The 16,652-nt window shown below is 39.7% G+C and overlaps 1 protein-coding gene across 5 annotated transcripts; it reads right to left on the minus strand.

Annotated features, from left to right (window-relative positions):
* Nucleotides 1-9,425: 9,425 nt before the first annotated feature.
* Nucleotides 9,426-15,010, minus strand: cysltr1 (cysteinyl leukotriene receptor 1). Of its 5 annotated transcripts, none has more exons than XM_085420280.1 (3): nt 14,888-15,010; nt 11,761-12,543; nt 9,426-11,000 (listed from the first exon to the last, which is right to left on the minus strand). In XM_085420280.1, exon 3 carries the CDS (start codon nt 10,990-10,992, stop codon nt 9,958-9,960), a length of 1,035 nt encoding a protein of 344 aa, XP_085276406.1. In that variant the 5' UTR covers nt 10,993-11,000; nt 11,761-12,543; nt 14,888-15,010; the 3' UTR covers nt 9,426-9,957. The 5 variants fall into 5 exon arrangements, with proteins under 5 accessions (XP_085276406.1, XP_085276389.1, XP_085276414.1 ...); XM_085420263.1 differs by having other exon boundaries at nt 9,426-11,003; XM_085420288.1 differs by having other exon boundaries at nt 9,426-11,003; nt 14,932-14,968.
* Nucleotides 15,011-16,652: the final 1,642 nt, after the last annotated feature.

A 16,652-nucleotide genomic window follows, 5' to 3' on the forward strand; every position in this document is an offset into this window, starting at 1 on the left:
AATGGGTGGGACACTGAACCCATAAGATTGTGTGTTGACTCCCGGTTGTGAGCCAGACCTCGCTAGACATAGCGGAAGTAGGCTAGTTAGCTAGGTTGCATCTGTCTTTTATTGTAAAGCGCAAATAAAGACGTCTGATTTTCGAAGTAAGAGTCTCCGCCTAGTCGCTACCATCAAAAAGAATCCGTGAAGTCGGCGTACTTCAACACTAGTTTTTTAGACCTGCCTCTTCTTCTTTTGACCTCCAATTCTCCAGTTTCCTAAAACCTTTTTAATGACAGTGCACACAATACTGAGATATTCTAAGTTTTTAGCCAATATTTCCTTTGAAGTTATCTTGTTGGATGCAAAAACATTGTTTTATGCCTTTTGAACTATATTAGCATTGTCATTTTCTGTACATGAAACAAAAGAAATGGAAACAAATGATGTGTTTTTAACAGATTCCAAGTAAAGTTAAGTTAAGTTTTGTGTTTTGTGTAGACACCACACTGGTGCATTCCTTGAGTTAGGTGCCTTTTTTAACTGAATTATCCACAAGTCAGCGTTAAGTGGTTCAAGAAACAAACAAACAAACTAAAAACATTCCTCTGAAAATGGTCTCTTACAAAGACGGGATTGAAAATGGTGAAAAAGCAGCCAAATGTCTAAAGAAAAGCTGAAAGAACTCCAGAAAGCCTGGAGAACTGTTTCTCAAGAACACTAAAAAACACAAATACAATAAGATCTGTGTCTTTCTAATTAAAATATAAGGAAATTAGGGGTTGTGCTTTTGCCCAGTGTAATCAGCATTAATGAAACCTTCACTGTGAATAACCCAGGCCATGTTCAGTAATGCCCCCCATGGATGTTGCAGTGTGTGCTGATCATTTCTAAAAAGAATTCCGGCTGAATTCCCAGCAGTCGTTTCCAGAAGATGTCCTCCTGCACTTTTCCAGACTGAGCTGAACTTCCATGAAACATGTTGATGGAATCAAAATCAAAATGAGCATGTTTCCCTTTTTCAGATTTGTCATGTTTTCATGCAATGTTTTTTAATGTTTTTTTTTTCAAACTGTTGTATTTTATTTTTATTTATATAACACACAAAATCTTCAGTCTTGCTAAATCATTTGAGTTTCTTCCGACACCTCAAAGGACCTGGCAGTTATTTCCAAGTGTCAAAATATTTTGCTATTACGCTCGGTTTTGATTGAAAAGGTCATTCCGATGGCAGGAAACACGAGATATGAGCCAAAAAGTAACATCTTTGATGAATCTAACGTTTTCCTGCATCGATGAGTTTGTAATAAGCCGGATTCAAATTCACACGTTTGCTCTTTATTAAAACAGTTTCTTTTATGCCCTTGTGTTATAGAGGACTGCAATTCCTGTGCTTTTGTAGTTCCTTGTAAAGCTAGTCTTTTGTTTCTGATGAAGTTTTCAGTTGAAGAATTAAAACGAGTTAAAAGCCCTCTTGTTGTCTTAAATTGCATGACCTAAGCATTGCATGCTTATAAATGATGATACCTGATAACTTTTTAGTATTCATAGGGAACAAATTGTGTTTACATTTTTTTATTTGCTCAAGATCTGCTCTGTGAAGTGCTCTCTTTGGTTCAGATGAACTTGTACAGGCTGCTCACAAACTGTCCCAGTACTCCTAACCAGTTTGTCTTGAAGCTTTCAAACAGGCCAGTATGTGTTGCTAATGTTCAGGCAGTGACGTGCATAAGGCACCAAAACAGACGAGGTCTAACTGGGATATCAGCAGGATGACCCAGTTTCACTGCGTCTGGACATGCTGCAGCTTTTCAGTGAATTTTGCATCACGACTGTCTTCTCCTTACCAAAGCTCCAAATCCTCTCTTTCTTCCCTCATTGACTAACAAAGCAGTTTTCCGCCTCAAAGAGTCAAACTGAAATTTTCAAAAGGGACTGCTTCTTTTGACCTCCCCCCGAACAATGAGCTTTCTGTTTGAATAATCCTCCCAAAGTTAAGTTTTCTGCCAAACGTTCATTTGCAGCTTTTGCCATTAAAGTGCTCTCATAGTGTGGACTCAGCTGTGAAGTTCTGCTCAGACTGATCTGATTCAGATTATGTGAGAATTTCATGGTAGAAGATCAGCAAGTCTGTGACTCATTTGGTCATTGGTGCTCACACAGATTGAACAAGATTTAGGCTTCTTGGAGTTTGAGAATTGGAGAGTTTTAGGAATCTTATTCATTCTGTTTATTGGAGAGGTAAGCTGGCCGGACAGAGAGCAGTGAAACTATGGCTTTTGCCAATTTTAATTAATATGAAATATTGCACAAAGTCATGAGAAACACTGTCAAGATCCTAATTCCTTTAGCACTTCCTACTTCAAGGACTTGATGTCCGACAAGTTCTCGTCAGGTCTATAAGTGCAGGATAAAAACAAGAACGTACACAACACCAACACTGTAACATCCCAACAGTTCCCAATCTATTTTAAAAGCGACCCTCGTTTTCATTTGTTTTGTGGAAAACAAATGCCACAAGGCTTTATGTGATTTAGAGAAGTGATGGGATGATAACATTTTCAAAGTCATGCAGACTGAAGGGGCCTTTCTCTCTGCGTGCGTCACAGTGTGGACACTGCTGGCTAAAAATATTTTCAATACGATACACAATTACTGTCATTGACACTGCTGCACTCTTCACAAGTTTCCTGTTAGAGCAGGTGGGGCCTCGTCTGGAGGGTTAGTACAGCAAATGTGACTGTCTGGTTTTTTTTTTTAGTGTAGCGGTCTTCTCTGATTGGAAGAAGTTTGGCTAATTACCTGATATAACTTGAGTCCAGTAGTTATTTAGATTCAAGGATCTCTTCTCCAAATTCAATTAGTTATTTAAAAACCACAAGGCCAAACATGCTGTATGTAACATATAGATCCTGAAGCTCGGGTCCTCCTCCAGAGGCAGTTCTCAGGACTGCGCTCTCCTGGTCAGAGATCTGTTGGAACCACTCTTTCAGCTCTTAATGCTCCTGTTACTACTTTAGACTTTACCTTCTCTAGTTGTGCCTTCAGCATCTGGTACTTTTCTATTTTCTCCTCCTTCCTGATGTTGCTGTCTGCTAGCACTGCCACATCTGTCACAACTGTGGTCTTCTCCCCCTTTTCAACCACCACTATGTCCGGTTGGTTGACCAGCAGCTGCTTGTCTGGAACTTGAAATCCCACGGGACCTTTGCCCTGTTGTTCCCAAACACCACTGGTGGTGTCTCCCATCGGGAGTTGGGGACTTCTAGTCCATATGCGGCACAGATGTTCCTGTGTACTGTCTCAGTCACTTAATTAGCCTCTCAGTGTAGACAGTCCCAACAAATATCCTGCTACTATGTGTTAGATAGTCTCAGGTCATCTTTGTAGAGTCTGCAACTTGGGCCCTGTTAGCTGTGGTAGACTTCTGCCTCTATGGATCTGTTGCTTAGGGCCTGTTCCTGTGCCTCCATGATCAGAGCGTCTGTTGTCCTGTAAGCCAGGCTTTTCTAGACACGGGTATGATTTCTTGATGTCAGCCACTTCTTAGAGCTTCCTCTCCGGGGTGCAATCTTCCTGATCTGTTCACAGATGCTCCGTGTTTCTTCCTGGATTGTGTCTCTGGCACTCTTAATCCTCACCCTACCTCTTTCTGTTGCTCATAGAGTCTTGGGGTGATGGACTTTGGATGGAGACCTCAATGCATTGTGTGGAGCTTCTGTGTCTTGACATTTCAATTCAATTCAATTATATTTACTCTATATTTATAGAGTGTCAAATCACAACAACAGTTCCCTCAAGACCCCACATTAAATGGTAACTGGCCTGTATTTGTATAGTGCTTTACTTAGTCCCTATAGACCCCAAAGCGCTTTACACTACTTTCAGTCATCCACCCATTCACACACAGGTGACAGCAAACTACATTGTAGCCACAGCCATCCTGGGGCACACTGACAGAGGCGAGGCTGCCGGACACTGGCGCCACCGGGCCCTCTGACCACCACCAGTAGGCAACAGGTGAAGTGTCTTGCCCAAGGACACAACGACCAGACTGTCGGACTCTGCCAACTCTTGAGCCCCGATTAACACAAAGAAAACAAAGAAAGCCTCAACAATCATAAGACCCCCTATGAACAAACACTTTGGCGAGAGTGGGAAGGAAAAACTCCCTTTTAACAGGAAAAAACCTCCAGTAGAACCAGGCTCAGGGAGGGGCGGCTGCCTTCTGCAAACGACTGGGGATCAGTGGATGAAGACAGAACAGAAGACATGCTTAGAAAGAGAGCCAGAGATCAATAATAACAAATAATTAAATGCAAAGAGGTGCATTAACACATAGTGAGTGAAAAAGGTGAGTGAAGAAGAATCACTTAATGCATCATGGGAATCCCTGATCCAGCCTATATAACTATATACTTTATCAAAAAGTAAAGTTTTAAACCTAATGGTAATAGTAGAGAGGGCGTCTGTCTCCTGAATCCAAACTGGGAGCCTCCCATTCGACTTTAAAATATTATAGGAACCACAAGCAAGCCTGCAGTCTGAGAGCAAAGAGCTGTAATGGGGTGATACGGTATTATAAGATCATTAAGATAAGATGGGGCCTGATTATTCAAGACATTATTCAAGTAGCTGATGAGTAGGATACGGATTTAACAGGGAGCCAATGAAGAAGAATTATGCTCTGTTTTCCTAGTCTCTGTCAGGACTCTTGCTGCAGCAATTTGGATCAACTAAAGACTTTTCAAGGAGTTTTAGGACATCCTGATCATCTGTCCAAATCAATTTTTACAGAACTGTGCAGGAGATTTGTTTTTAAATATTTTCTGGCAAAGTCTAGTCTGATCTTCCTGTTGTTGAGTGTAACCCATTGTTTGTACCATAAACCTTTTATATTTCCATTTGTGAAGGCTTCTCTTGATTGTAGACTTGACTGACACGTCAATCACACCTTGACTGTGGTTGCATACAGAGGCAGCAATACAAAAAATGTGGTGGCCAAGCCAAATCAAGCAGTGAGTGAAAGTGAAAGTAAAAAGTGAGGAAAACAAAGTGTAAACCTCCCACACAGGTCATGAACTGTAATCTTGTAGCTGACCAGCCCTTCAAGGCACTCCACCATCACTGCTTCAGCCTGCTGCTACGTTTTTGGTTCCTAAAAAGAGGCTGTTCTCTCCCTGCGTTTAATATCAATGCAGACACTGTCTCAAGGCATGAGAGCCAAAGGACACCTTGTCTCTGTGACGCAAGCAGGATTTCACAGAATGCCGGGATGTGATGCCCGGGGATGAAAACATGTTGCATACGTATGGCCTTTGGCTCTTGATGTGCTTTCTCCAGTCTAAGAAAAATATCAGCTTGTGTTTAGAGAGTTCAGAGTTTCAACAGAAAGCTTTTGTTACACACTAGTTTGACAGATACGACTGTTTACCAGGCAGGAAAGACGCTATGGAAAAACATTTTTCGAAGATTTCAAATCAGCTGACAAAAATTTCAAAAATTATAGCTGCATGTGCGAAGGAAAAGAGTACTCGACTCTAATTTCTGCTAATAATACTTCATTGCAAAGTCCCAGGCATAAAAACAACAGCAACAAAAGGACCGCTCAAAAACTCAGTAACTGATTGTGATGATATAAAATGACGGTGCCTGAAAACTTGTTCTACTTCTCCATGTTGAACGCCCATGAATTAGATATTAGTGAATAAATAAACATCTGTGGGGTAATTCTGTATCACTTTGGGCCATTCTGTTTTTGATCAGCTCCATAAAAACCCTAAACTCGATCGGCCTCTCAAACACAGAATAATAAAACACCATGGACAACTACATATTCAAGGCCTGTTCCGCTCGTGGTATTCATCAGTGTGATCTCTTTGTCTAAGGCAAATACAAAAATCCCTCAGAACAATTTTAGCAAGCTTTTTTGATTAGGTTACTTCATTTGAAAATATGACTGAAAGGCTAAATGCCTGACACAGAAACAGCTCTCCCAGGAAGCTCCTCCAAGTGTTTCTCATCTAGCAGAGTGAGTGTTTACACATGTTGTAAAAGTAAGTCTGTTTCCCCTTAAAAAACAAAACACAAAACCCCACAAAACCATTCAGTATAATCTTACAGTGTTGGACATTTACATTTAATATGTTTTAATAAGTTTTAAGTAATGACGTAAACATGTTTAAAAGTCGCTCCTATGAGTAAAATATCTGAGGAAGACAGTCTGAATGGTTAGTTCAGTTTCAGTAACCACACCCAGGCCTAATTACTTCCAGACCTGATGAATAAGGATATCACTTAAATAGAACCTGTTAGACAAGGTGAAGTCAGTGAAAGTGGATTAGAAAAAAACAAACTAAGTAAACAAATAAAAACAAATGAAGGTTTTGGAGGTTTTGAGTTTGAAGTCCAAACTCAGACTTGATCGAGATGCTCTCTAATGACCTTAAACAGGCTGTTCATGCTTAAGTTTTCCAGTGTTGCTGAATTAAAACAAGTGTGCAAAGAAGAATGGGACAAGATTTCTCCAAGGTGATGTCAAAGAGCAGTTCTTGCAATTCTTGAATTCAAGAATGGTAAAATTTGTTATCGAAACAGACGCCCACCTATGGGCAAATCACCCTCAATTAGCCTAACCCCACTAACTGCATAGTGCTAAATGCTGACCACTACGCCACCATATTCTACTTTTATATAAACTTATATAAACATCATGAAAGAAAAGCAATGGTTTCATTACTTTAATGGTTAGCTGACACCTTAAGTATATGTAAACAATAGACAGTGTGATTGCTCATGGATATTTACTGCCAGGCTGGAGCTTGAGTTGCAGATGCATCGTGCTCATTGCTGGCTTTGAACGGCCCATTTTCTTCATTAGCTGCAAAAAGTTTAAAATTCCACAGTGTCGCTCTGTAAATGTCCACGAATCTTTAACTGCCTCAACATGTCAGGTCAGTTCATTTCCTGCGTCCTCTGAAATTTAACTTCTGTTGATATATCTGTGTGTTATTGTAGGATCTTTACCTTACAATATAAAGCATGCTGAGGCAACTTTTGCTGTGTTTTAGCATATATAAATAAAACTGAAGAGTCTCTCTACACACTGTGTTTCTGTTCAAAGTTTAAATACAAAATGTGATTGTTCCCGAATGCTCCTGATTAAATTTTTTTTTTTACAAAAAGACTAAGAAATTACAAAATATTTAGATATTTTTAGTGTTACATAATAATTAATATTTTAATCATAGAAGTTTAATGAGTTATCTCTAAAGTCATCTTTTAGATTTAGTATATTTTTAATGATCAAAGATGGATGATTCCACAGGCATTTATTGCTCAAAGTCATCAAATCCGTGTATTTATTAAAAACAAATCTTTAAAATGATCCATGACTTTTCTATTATTGATACTTTTCCAGAATTTTATTCTTTTGGTTGAATAACATCTGTAAAATTAGTTTTAAAAAAGTATTTATGGCAAACTATACTTTCCGTTTTTTCTATTTAAAAAATAGCCTTTTCTGATATTATGTTAAATTTGTAATTGTATTTTAATATTATATAATTTTATCTTGAAAATTTTTTTTTATGTTTATTTAAAAGTACAGTTAATTCTATTTTAGGTCTTTATCATTATTAATTTTTGTTCGCTTTTAAAATAAGTCTTAATTTTATTGCAATTTCATGTACTTAAAAATAAGAGGAATATTTGTTACATTTAACAGATGAAATCTGTCAAGATTTTTTTTTAAGCGTGTCCAACCTGGAAAAATATTAATTATAATTAAAATATTAATAGAAAATCATGTTACTTAGCAGGTTTACAGGTTTCGAACCTTTCCAACAATAAAACAGTTTTTACAAGCCCCAATTTCTGCCCCTCACCGTGCTTCCAGATGCTGGCCAATCATAGACAAGACTGTCTTTAGTAAGGTGGGCCTCAAATAGCCTTAGTTTAATGAATGAAATGATTGTCCCAGAAAAACAATGCAGAGCAAGAAATAAGTATGATACATAAATGAAGCTAAATTAATTAAATAGGAATGAATCTGCAGCATGAATTGAATAAAGCTATGTGAGTGACTTCCTGCAATGAATAGTGCACAATTATCTATACCCTCTTTAGAAGCAAGTAAGAATCAAGCAGGGACTTTCTCTGCTTCCTGTATAGCTAGCATCCTTGCTGTGAGGTACACTAATACTGTTATGGGATAGATAGCTCCTGTTTTCCAGACTGAGACAAACAGCTTTTTGTGCCAATGGCGGGGGGAGCCGATCATGTGCTTGATATTATCTGTGTATGAAGCGGTAATACAGTGGCCTTCTATGTTCTAATCAGCAGGGTCAGCCTCATCAGTCTCATCTTCTCTCACTGTTTTGTATTTCTAAATTACCCCCGAAGCATAATTCATTTATGGCTGTTGTGGGTTTATGGAAGGATGAAATATGCTCTTAACCTTTACTTACCCTCAAAATCACTCCAAAAAACCAAAAAATCCCAACAAAACACACACAAAACCACACAAAAACAACCCAACAACAGCAAAACAAACAAACAAGCCACAAAAAAATCAACAAAACAAAAAAACAGAAATGTCGATAAAAGAGGACACAAACCAGATGATCATCCAGCGTCCCACCTATTTTGGGAACTGGGGTTGTATGCTCACATACCATACATATGATCATATGACTTATATGTTTCTCACAAATTCAATTTGTGAAAGACCTCCACAGTTTCTAGACATGAAAACAGTGGCTCATTGTTTTTCTAAAAACATAGTATGGCAAGGGAGACAATGAGCTGTACGCAAGAACTAACAATATTTGTACTGGTGTTGACCCCCAGTGGCCAGAGGGTGTAGCTGCTCCTAAGGGCTCTGGGAATTTAATAGACTTTTATGACAGAATCTTTTATTAATGCAGTTATTATACATGGCTTGAAAATTTGCTTGAATACAGCAACATATTTCCATGTGTTTAAAGGAATAGTTCGACATTTTGGGTAATAAATGTTGCTTATTTTTGCTAATGTCAGGTAGTAAAAAGAGTGGCACCATTCTCATGTTGCTTTGTGAAAGTGAGGTTTAATTCAGCATAAAGCCAAAGCTGTAAACATTCGAGGGATTAAATATGTGCACTGAGTAGTGAGCCTTACAGACACCTGTAGGTGGATGTGTTACCTGTGGAGAGCAACATGCAAGCTATTTAGTCCCTCTTCCAGTCATGTGGCTTCAGTTTCACATGGGTACGTTCTCCCCAATCTCCCAAAATGTCAACTATTGCTTTAGAGGTACCCTCTAAATCCACAAACCTTCCTGTAAAAATGTGAAATATTTATTACTATTCATACATTAAAAAAAAAGAAAAGAAAAATAATGTCTAAAATGTGTAGAAATCTCAGAGTAAACCAAAACACATAAACTAAGACAGGAAATGATGATAACTCGTACTGAAAAAACAGAAATCAAAGTAATGTTTCCACAAAGAAATGTGAAAAATAAAAGCGACAGCATAGAGTAGAATAATTATAAAGGAAAATAAATACCCACAGTCTTTACCACACTGCTCTTTCTACAGTATTCACCATGAGGCAGAGATTAACCCTTCATATGCAAGTTACAAAGTTCGAACCTTGACCTTCTTGAACCTTCAATAAAAAGTCATAGCCTACTACACCATCATATAAATACATTCATGCAATGACATAACATATATATTTGCATTTACACCACAACCTTTAGATCACGACAGGCTACATTATACTGAAAATACATAACATCACTTAAATATTTAACAAATACTTTGAGATGATAAATATCAACTTACGTGAGGATGATCCTCTGGAGACAGTCTGTTTAAATACTTAAAACTGTCAACATTTTTAAACTTCTGTCTTTTGTTGGCGTGAGAGCGCTACTCACTCTAACCCTGATAAAATGTTCTTGTTGACAACTTGTCTTCATGGTGCCATTTAACCGGTCTTCAGCTGTTGGTTTTCCCCTGACTCTGAAGCTGTGATGGGCTTTCGCCTGTCTGTGCGTTGCATGGTGCTTGCCTTCATGGATTGGCGCAGCGAGGACAGCCGGCTGCGGAAACCCTCCCCAGAGAAGAAGTAAAGCAGCGGATCAAAACAGGAGTTGGCAGCAGCCAGGCACAGCGTCACCACCACCAACTTCTGCATGGAAACGTTCTCGCAGTGGGTAGTGTCTCCCCGAGACAGAAAGTTCAGGTGCACGGTGCGCTGCACGTGGTAAGGCATGAAGCTGACCAGAAAGGTCAGCAGGACAATGACAATCATCCGGATGGCTCTGGTGCCTGTGCCCCGCTGACGGCGGGCAGCATGGGTGCGGGAAAGCAGGGTTCGGACTATGCCAGCGTAGCAAAGTATGATGACCAGAAAGGGCAGGACAAAGCCCACCATCAGCGACACATAGTTCAGCGCAATTAGTTTTTTCAAGCTTTTCCCGGGTGGAGGTGGCTCGAAGCATTTGGTTTTATTCGTTATCGGATCAAACTTCTGGCCAGATATCAGGAAGGGTGAAGATAAAAGACAGATCACTACCCAGATAGCACCACAAACAAGGCGTGCACGGTTCTCTGTCACCAGCCGCAGGTTCTGCACAGGGAAAACAATAGCCAAGAAACGCGTGAAAGACATAGCTGCCATGAAGTAAATACTACAGTAGAGGTTTACATAGAGGGCGTAAGAGCTGATACGACAGAGAAAGTCCCCCTCGTGCCAGTCTCCCTTTCTGACATAGTAGAGAACTCGCAGCGGCAGCGTCATAACGCACAGCAGATCAGACACAGCCAGGTTCAGCATGTAGACGTGAAAGGGTGAGTTCTGGCGATACGTTCTGATAAGCACCACCAGGGCAAAGCCATTCCCAACCAGGCCTAGAACTGTGATGAGGGAGTATGCTGTTGAGTAGACCTGGTTACGGAAGTCATCGATGGACTCGCACCGACTGGAGTTGTCCTGCAAACCACCTGTCACATTCTCCATTTGTGTAGCTGCTGAGACAGAGGGAAAGCGCATTATGAGCGTGCATAAAAATGTGTAAATGAAAGTGGTTCAGGCCCCCAAAAAATATGCATATGAGAAAGCAAAAACGCAGAGCTGTGTAAAGTGCTGTAACCCCAATGTGGTAGATTATTTCTCAGATAGTCTGTGAGCCTGTCGTGCAATTCTGGAAGAAACACCGAAAACAGATAAGCACTTTCAACCTCCATCCTGTCACATGGTAAAGCTTCTGTTTTTGGTTTCATAAGCTAATGTCTCTTTTAGATGCAGTTCTTGTGAAATGTTGAGACACTGTTCATTGTGAGCACTTGTCACAGACTCATTATTAACAGATGGATCACATTCTGTCAGACTCCACTTCACTACGGGGCAAATCGTTTCATTTAGCATTGTGCAGGCGATAAATTATTAAGGAGCGTGCATATGTGTTACATAACTCACCATGCACCTGAGCGTAACTGTAATGCACATTCACTACTGTGAAGCTAAAAACTCGTTGATTCAGTTTCAGTTAACAGACTTTCTGTTGCTCTTTCACTTTTGATTGAAAGACATTCTCAAAGCACTCTTTAAATTAACAAATAGATTATTTGCACCGCTCAGACAATGAGTGGTAACTTCTAACAATAAGCCTACACGCTGCTGAGCACTTTCTCTGTCACCCACAGCTGTTAGCAAAAGTATAAACATCACAAAAATAAAACCCACATTCCAGCAAATTCAACTCCAGCTAAGGCATGTTCTCCTTACCGGTGAATTCTTGTTTTCAAAAATGGTATGTCAATCTTCACTCCCGCCTGACGTCCGCAATCACAATGCTGCCTCAGACCGACTGCCTGCTTCATCTACCAGATGTTGCCACAGTAATGGAATGATGCTGCGTCTTCAGAGGCTCACTTTGAAAGCAAGTTGAAGTGGGGCTGGTCTTTCCCTTTAACTACGCAGCACAGTCACATCAAACTCAGTGACATCACAAACACTTTAGCTCATGGGGGGAAACAACTGTAAAGGTGATCTTTTTTTACTTCTTCGCTGTAGGCAATATTGTGCTTTCATTTGCCAAAATTTGTTACTAATATTTTTTTTACTGCCACTTACTGATTTATCCTGATAGGCCAGTATCTGCTTCTGCTGAACACACACCCTAAACCATATTTTCCACTCACTTCACACTTTCCTGGTGCAATGCAAACACCATCTGTTCTTTATTTATTTTCTCATATTTCCCCCTCAGATGACTGTATCAGCCTGCCTGACCTGTTCGAGTCTGACACCTTGTTGACACAGCAATTTCTAACAACATATTGTGTACATAGTGTCTAATGTCACTGGGCACTGCATGAAAAGTGTTGGGAAATAGGAACATTTAAAGTCTTTGCTTTAGGTGACAGCTTATGTCTAGTCGCTTTGTAATGAACACGTCGTTTACTATGCAGCTGTCGAGTAAACTGGAGAGTTTAGCGCAGCTGTTTTGTCTGAACATGTTGACAACAAGTTGGAACTCGGGTTGACACGGGTGATGATGACGATTAGCTATAAAGAAAGGAGATGCAGAGATAGTTAGTTAACCCAAAGAAGGAAAACACAACAACATCATCAACAGCTGTTGTGCTGCATTTCCTTTGTATATTGCCAATGAGCGTGGTTTACACTAAGTTAATGGAGTGCGGATGCTGCAGTGGAAATGGGCAAACTCATTCTCACAGTTGAACGGCCTTTGGGATGGAAGGGCAAGATAATTCATCTATAATCTATTTAGTGGTTCAGCACAAGCATAAAAAAACAAAGGCGTCTGTTACATTATGTATTAGCTTGAAAATGCATTAGCGCCAAACGCAGGGAGTAATGACGGGTAGGTGGGGGCAGGTCTTTTGAGACGTTGAAAGATGTTGAGAGGATATTTGTGTGTTTGTTTGTTTTTCTGAGTCATTACATTCCACGAAATACAAGCGCCAGAAACTGAAAAACGTACAAAGTGTTTAGCGTTTACCACATGTAGCCGTTCTTTGTGTGACCTCAATGAGATTTGAGTCTTAATGTTGGCAACAAATGCTTTCCTCCGCCATCGCAAAACTTAATGGCGCATTGAGAAATCTGGATTTGCATCTAGAGCATTAATCAGTACATCAAAGTGCACATATGCAGTGGCAGACTTAAAAACACTTGCTCGACAGATTAGCGTTATCTGTTTGCATCTGTGAGCGTGCACTTGAAAACTGTTAACTGGTGATGAACTCGAGTGCACTTTGTGGATTCTGAACTGTGGTTTCTTTGTGGATCATAATTGTATTGATCTACAAAATGCAATAAAACAGTCCAATGTGAGCGGGAAGTGGAGACGCTTAACATGTTGAGTGCATCATCCCAGATTTACCTCATTTACTCAGAATTTTACTGACTGCTCATTTACACAGAGCTCTTTTGCTGTCTCGCCTCAGCATTTCCAGCTAACTTGTAGCTCTTTGGAAAAGCCTAAAAAGACGAGCCTTGTTTCCCCCAATACCACGGCTGCCACAGCTGTGTAACTGCTAATTGCTATGTTCTTCCTGCGCCTGTGTGAGTTCTCTCCAGGTGTTCTGGCTTGCTACAGTGACCCAAAGACATGTGTAACAGTTTACTTGGTATTTCTAAATTGGCTGTGGGTGTGACCATGACCTGAGCGGCAGGTATTCTGTTTATTACCCATTTTCAGCTGGGATAAGATCAAGCCCTCCATGCTAAATCCACAGTTAAATATATGAATAGCTACAGATAGATGGATTAAATTAAGCTTTATTAGCTACACAAGTTAGATAGATCCGACTTTTTAGCCTGTGTTTGAGCGCTAACAGCATATTAGTTTTAGTTTATCTTCCTTGCTAAATTCTCTGCGACGGTCATAGGGCAACACAGTGGTTAGCTCTGCTGCCTCAGCACAAGAACGTCAATGTGCTTGCAAGGCTATGCATGCTATATGCACATCTATAGGCATGCTAGGCTAGCTGATGATTCTAAATTGGCTTTCAGTGTGAATATTAGCAGTGTTGGGAAGGTTACTTTTGAAATGTATTCCACTACAGATTACAGAATACATGCCCCAAAATGTATTTTGTAACGTATTCCATTACGTTACTCAGAGTAACGTATTCTGAATACTCTGGATTACTTAATATATTATCATGCTTTTTACAACCACATGAATGTCCTATTGCTGTGTGATTTATTACTATCACTGAGGGTTACTTGCCATACCAATACCAACTAGATTTTTAAATCTTAATATAGATGAGTAACAGTAGGGTGGACATTAGGTAAGGCTGCACTTTTTGCAGCGATGTCATATAGAAAACTATTCCGCGTGTATATAAAACAGATCCGCGGCTCTGAACCGTAGTAAAGGGACGTCTGGCTAATACATCGCTAATACGTCGGGTTCCGTGTCGGGCTTTACTTTTTACACGAACACAGTGTACAGTCAAGTCTTAATAGCTTACTTACAACTGGGCTACACTGCCCATGAGGCTACATTCTCTATGCCTGTAACACTCTGCCTATTGCCTTCATATTAAATAATTTTTTGAACAATAATTCAAAAAAATATTTCATTACGTCAATATGCAGGCCGCAAGTAGGGGTGACATGGGCCGCGAGATTGAGACACAGGCATTAGAGCGTCTTAATGCGTGTTTTGTTTGGGTTTCCAGCGGCGTGGAATTACCAAAAATTGAGGGAGCATGGCCCAACATGTGAAACAGGAAAAGACCACCATGTAATCCCTTTGTTTCAACAAAGTAACTGCATTCTGGATACTACCCTTTTAAATGGTAACTGTAACAGAATAAATCAACTTTAAACACGTAGTGCCGGTACATGTATTCCGTTACTCCCCAACACTTACTTTTAGTATGAGCAGTTGTCTGCCTCTCTGTGTTAGCCACCCACCTCTTCTTCTTCCTAGCGTTTGTCCCGCGTGGCAGGGCTTTGCGACAAATCCATCTCCATTAGCCACCCACCTATGACCTTGAATTGGATAAGTGGAAGAAAATAGATGGATGGACATGAACAGATGGACATTCACTAGCTAGTTGCTAGGTTTGATGCTTGGTATGTGGCTTACACTGGGTTAGCAATGATTGGGGAAAAAAATAACCCACTAAAAAAGAGAAAGCGCTGACAGAGCTGACTTATCTGTGGGTTAATGCTCACATTTAAAAAAAAAAACACCAAACATAAAAGCGTGTTTAAAGCAGTCGCTGCATTGTAAACTGGAACACAGACCTCTTTTGTGATAACCATTAATGCTAGAGGAATCCATGACTTCTTTTGGAAGTAGTCACAGATTTAGGTATTACTCCTGTCAACTTCTGTTTATTGGATGTAGCCACCCTACATACTTGAAATGGGCCCAACAACACTTCTGACTTCACAGCAGCTCCAATCCTTTCATGGAAATGAGAGCAGCCGCCATTTAATTAAATCATTTTAAACCAGTGTTACACTGTTGAGTCTGTCATTATTCACCTCCATAATTTGCAAAATATAGCTGTTATAGATTAAAGAGAGATTTGTTGAGGTTCAAATCACTGTTAAATATATGTGTGATCCCCTGAAACTCAAATCTGTTTCAAATCATATGAGAAAGAACATCTTCATATGATTGATGTGATATCTGACTTTAAAAATGGTCCATTCTGTGGGTTTTTGCAGAGCCGGTGCTATCCTGCAGATGTTTATGTAGGTCACTTTATCTCTGAAATTACCACTTACCTCAGCAATTACCTCTGAGACAGAACCCTGCCAGAACACTCATAGGAAACAAACAACATGTAAAGCTTTGTGGTTTTCTAGTCGCTGACATTGTGCATGTATACAGAGTTCTTGTTAGCTGATCTAGAGATATTATTTCAAACATCCGGGATGCTTTGGGTCAGTGGAAATAGTGACACATCTTTGAATGGTACAGTTTCATTTTACACATCATGATAAAGAATTTAAGCCAGAGTGTATGCTGCACATATGTAAGAATACGGTCCGTTCAGATGACCCCCTGCTAGTCGTTATAGTCCTCATGCAGAGTATGTAGGGTTATATGACACTCAGCATTGTTGTTTCATATTTTTACCACATTTACCACATAACACCTCTCAAACAAAGACGAAACCAGACTAGTTTAGTGAATACAAACAAATGAAAAAACAAACAAACAGATAAATCTAATAGTGTATAAAAAGCAATAAAACCAAAATCATACAAAAGAAATATTCATGGGGAAACTGTTGTTTATCTGAGCTGTTAACATTGTGTAAGCGCTGTTTGTAGCATCCTGCAAAAGCAGAACAACTTACAGGCCACTTTCAGTGGAAGTAAAGATATGAGGACACACTTTGTGTGAAAGTGTATCTAGTCTACATCTGTGTCAACATTTTTACAACCACGATTGTAAAAAACAAAGTTAAAATGTTGTTTAAAATCAAAATACATCAGAATGCACAGATTTCCAAATGTAATAACCTTATATTTTATTCACAAGAGAGCACATATCAAGTGTTTCAACTGAGACAATGAACTGTTTTAGGAAAAAAACACAGCTCAGTCATGTTTACCTATGTGTAGCATTCCCCTTCTTTGACAGCGGTCAGTAAACATCTAGAAACTGAGGACAC

The sequence above is a fragment of the Rhamphochromis longiceps genome, linkage group LG2, assembly GCF_057381845.1.
Source record: "Rhamphochromis longiceps isolate RC_006_pf linkage group LG2, R_longiceps_female_GT1.1, whole genome shotgun sequence".
Taxonomy (NCBI): Eukaryota; Metazoa; Chordata; class Actinopteri; order Cichliformes; family Cichlidae; genus Rhamphochromis; species Rhamphochromis longiceps.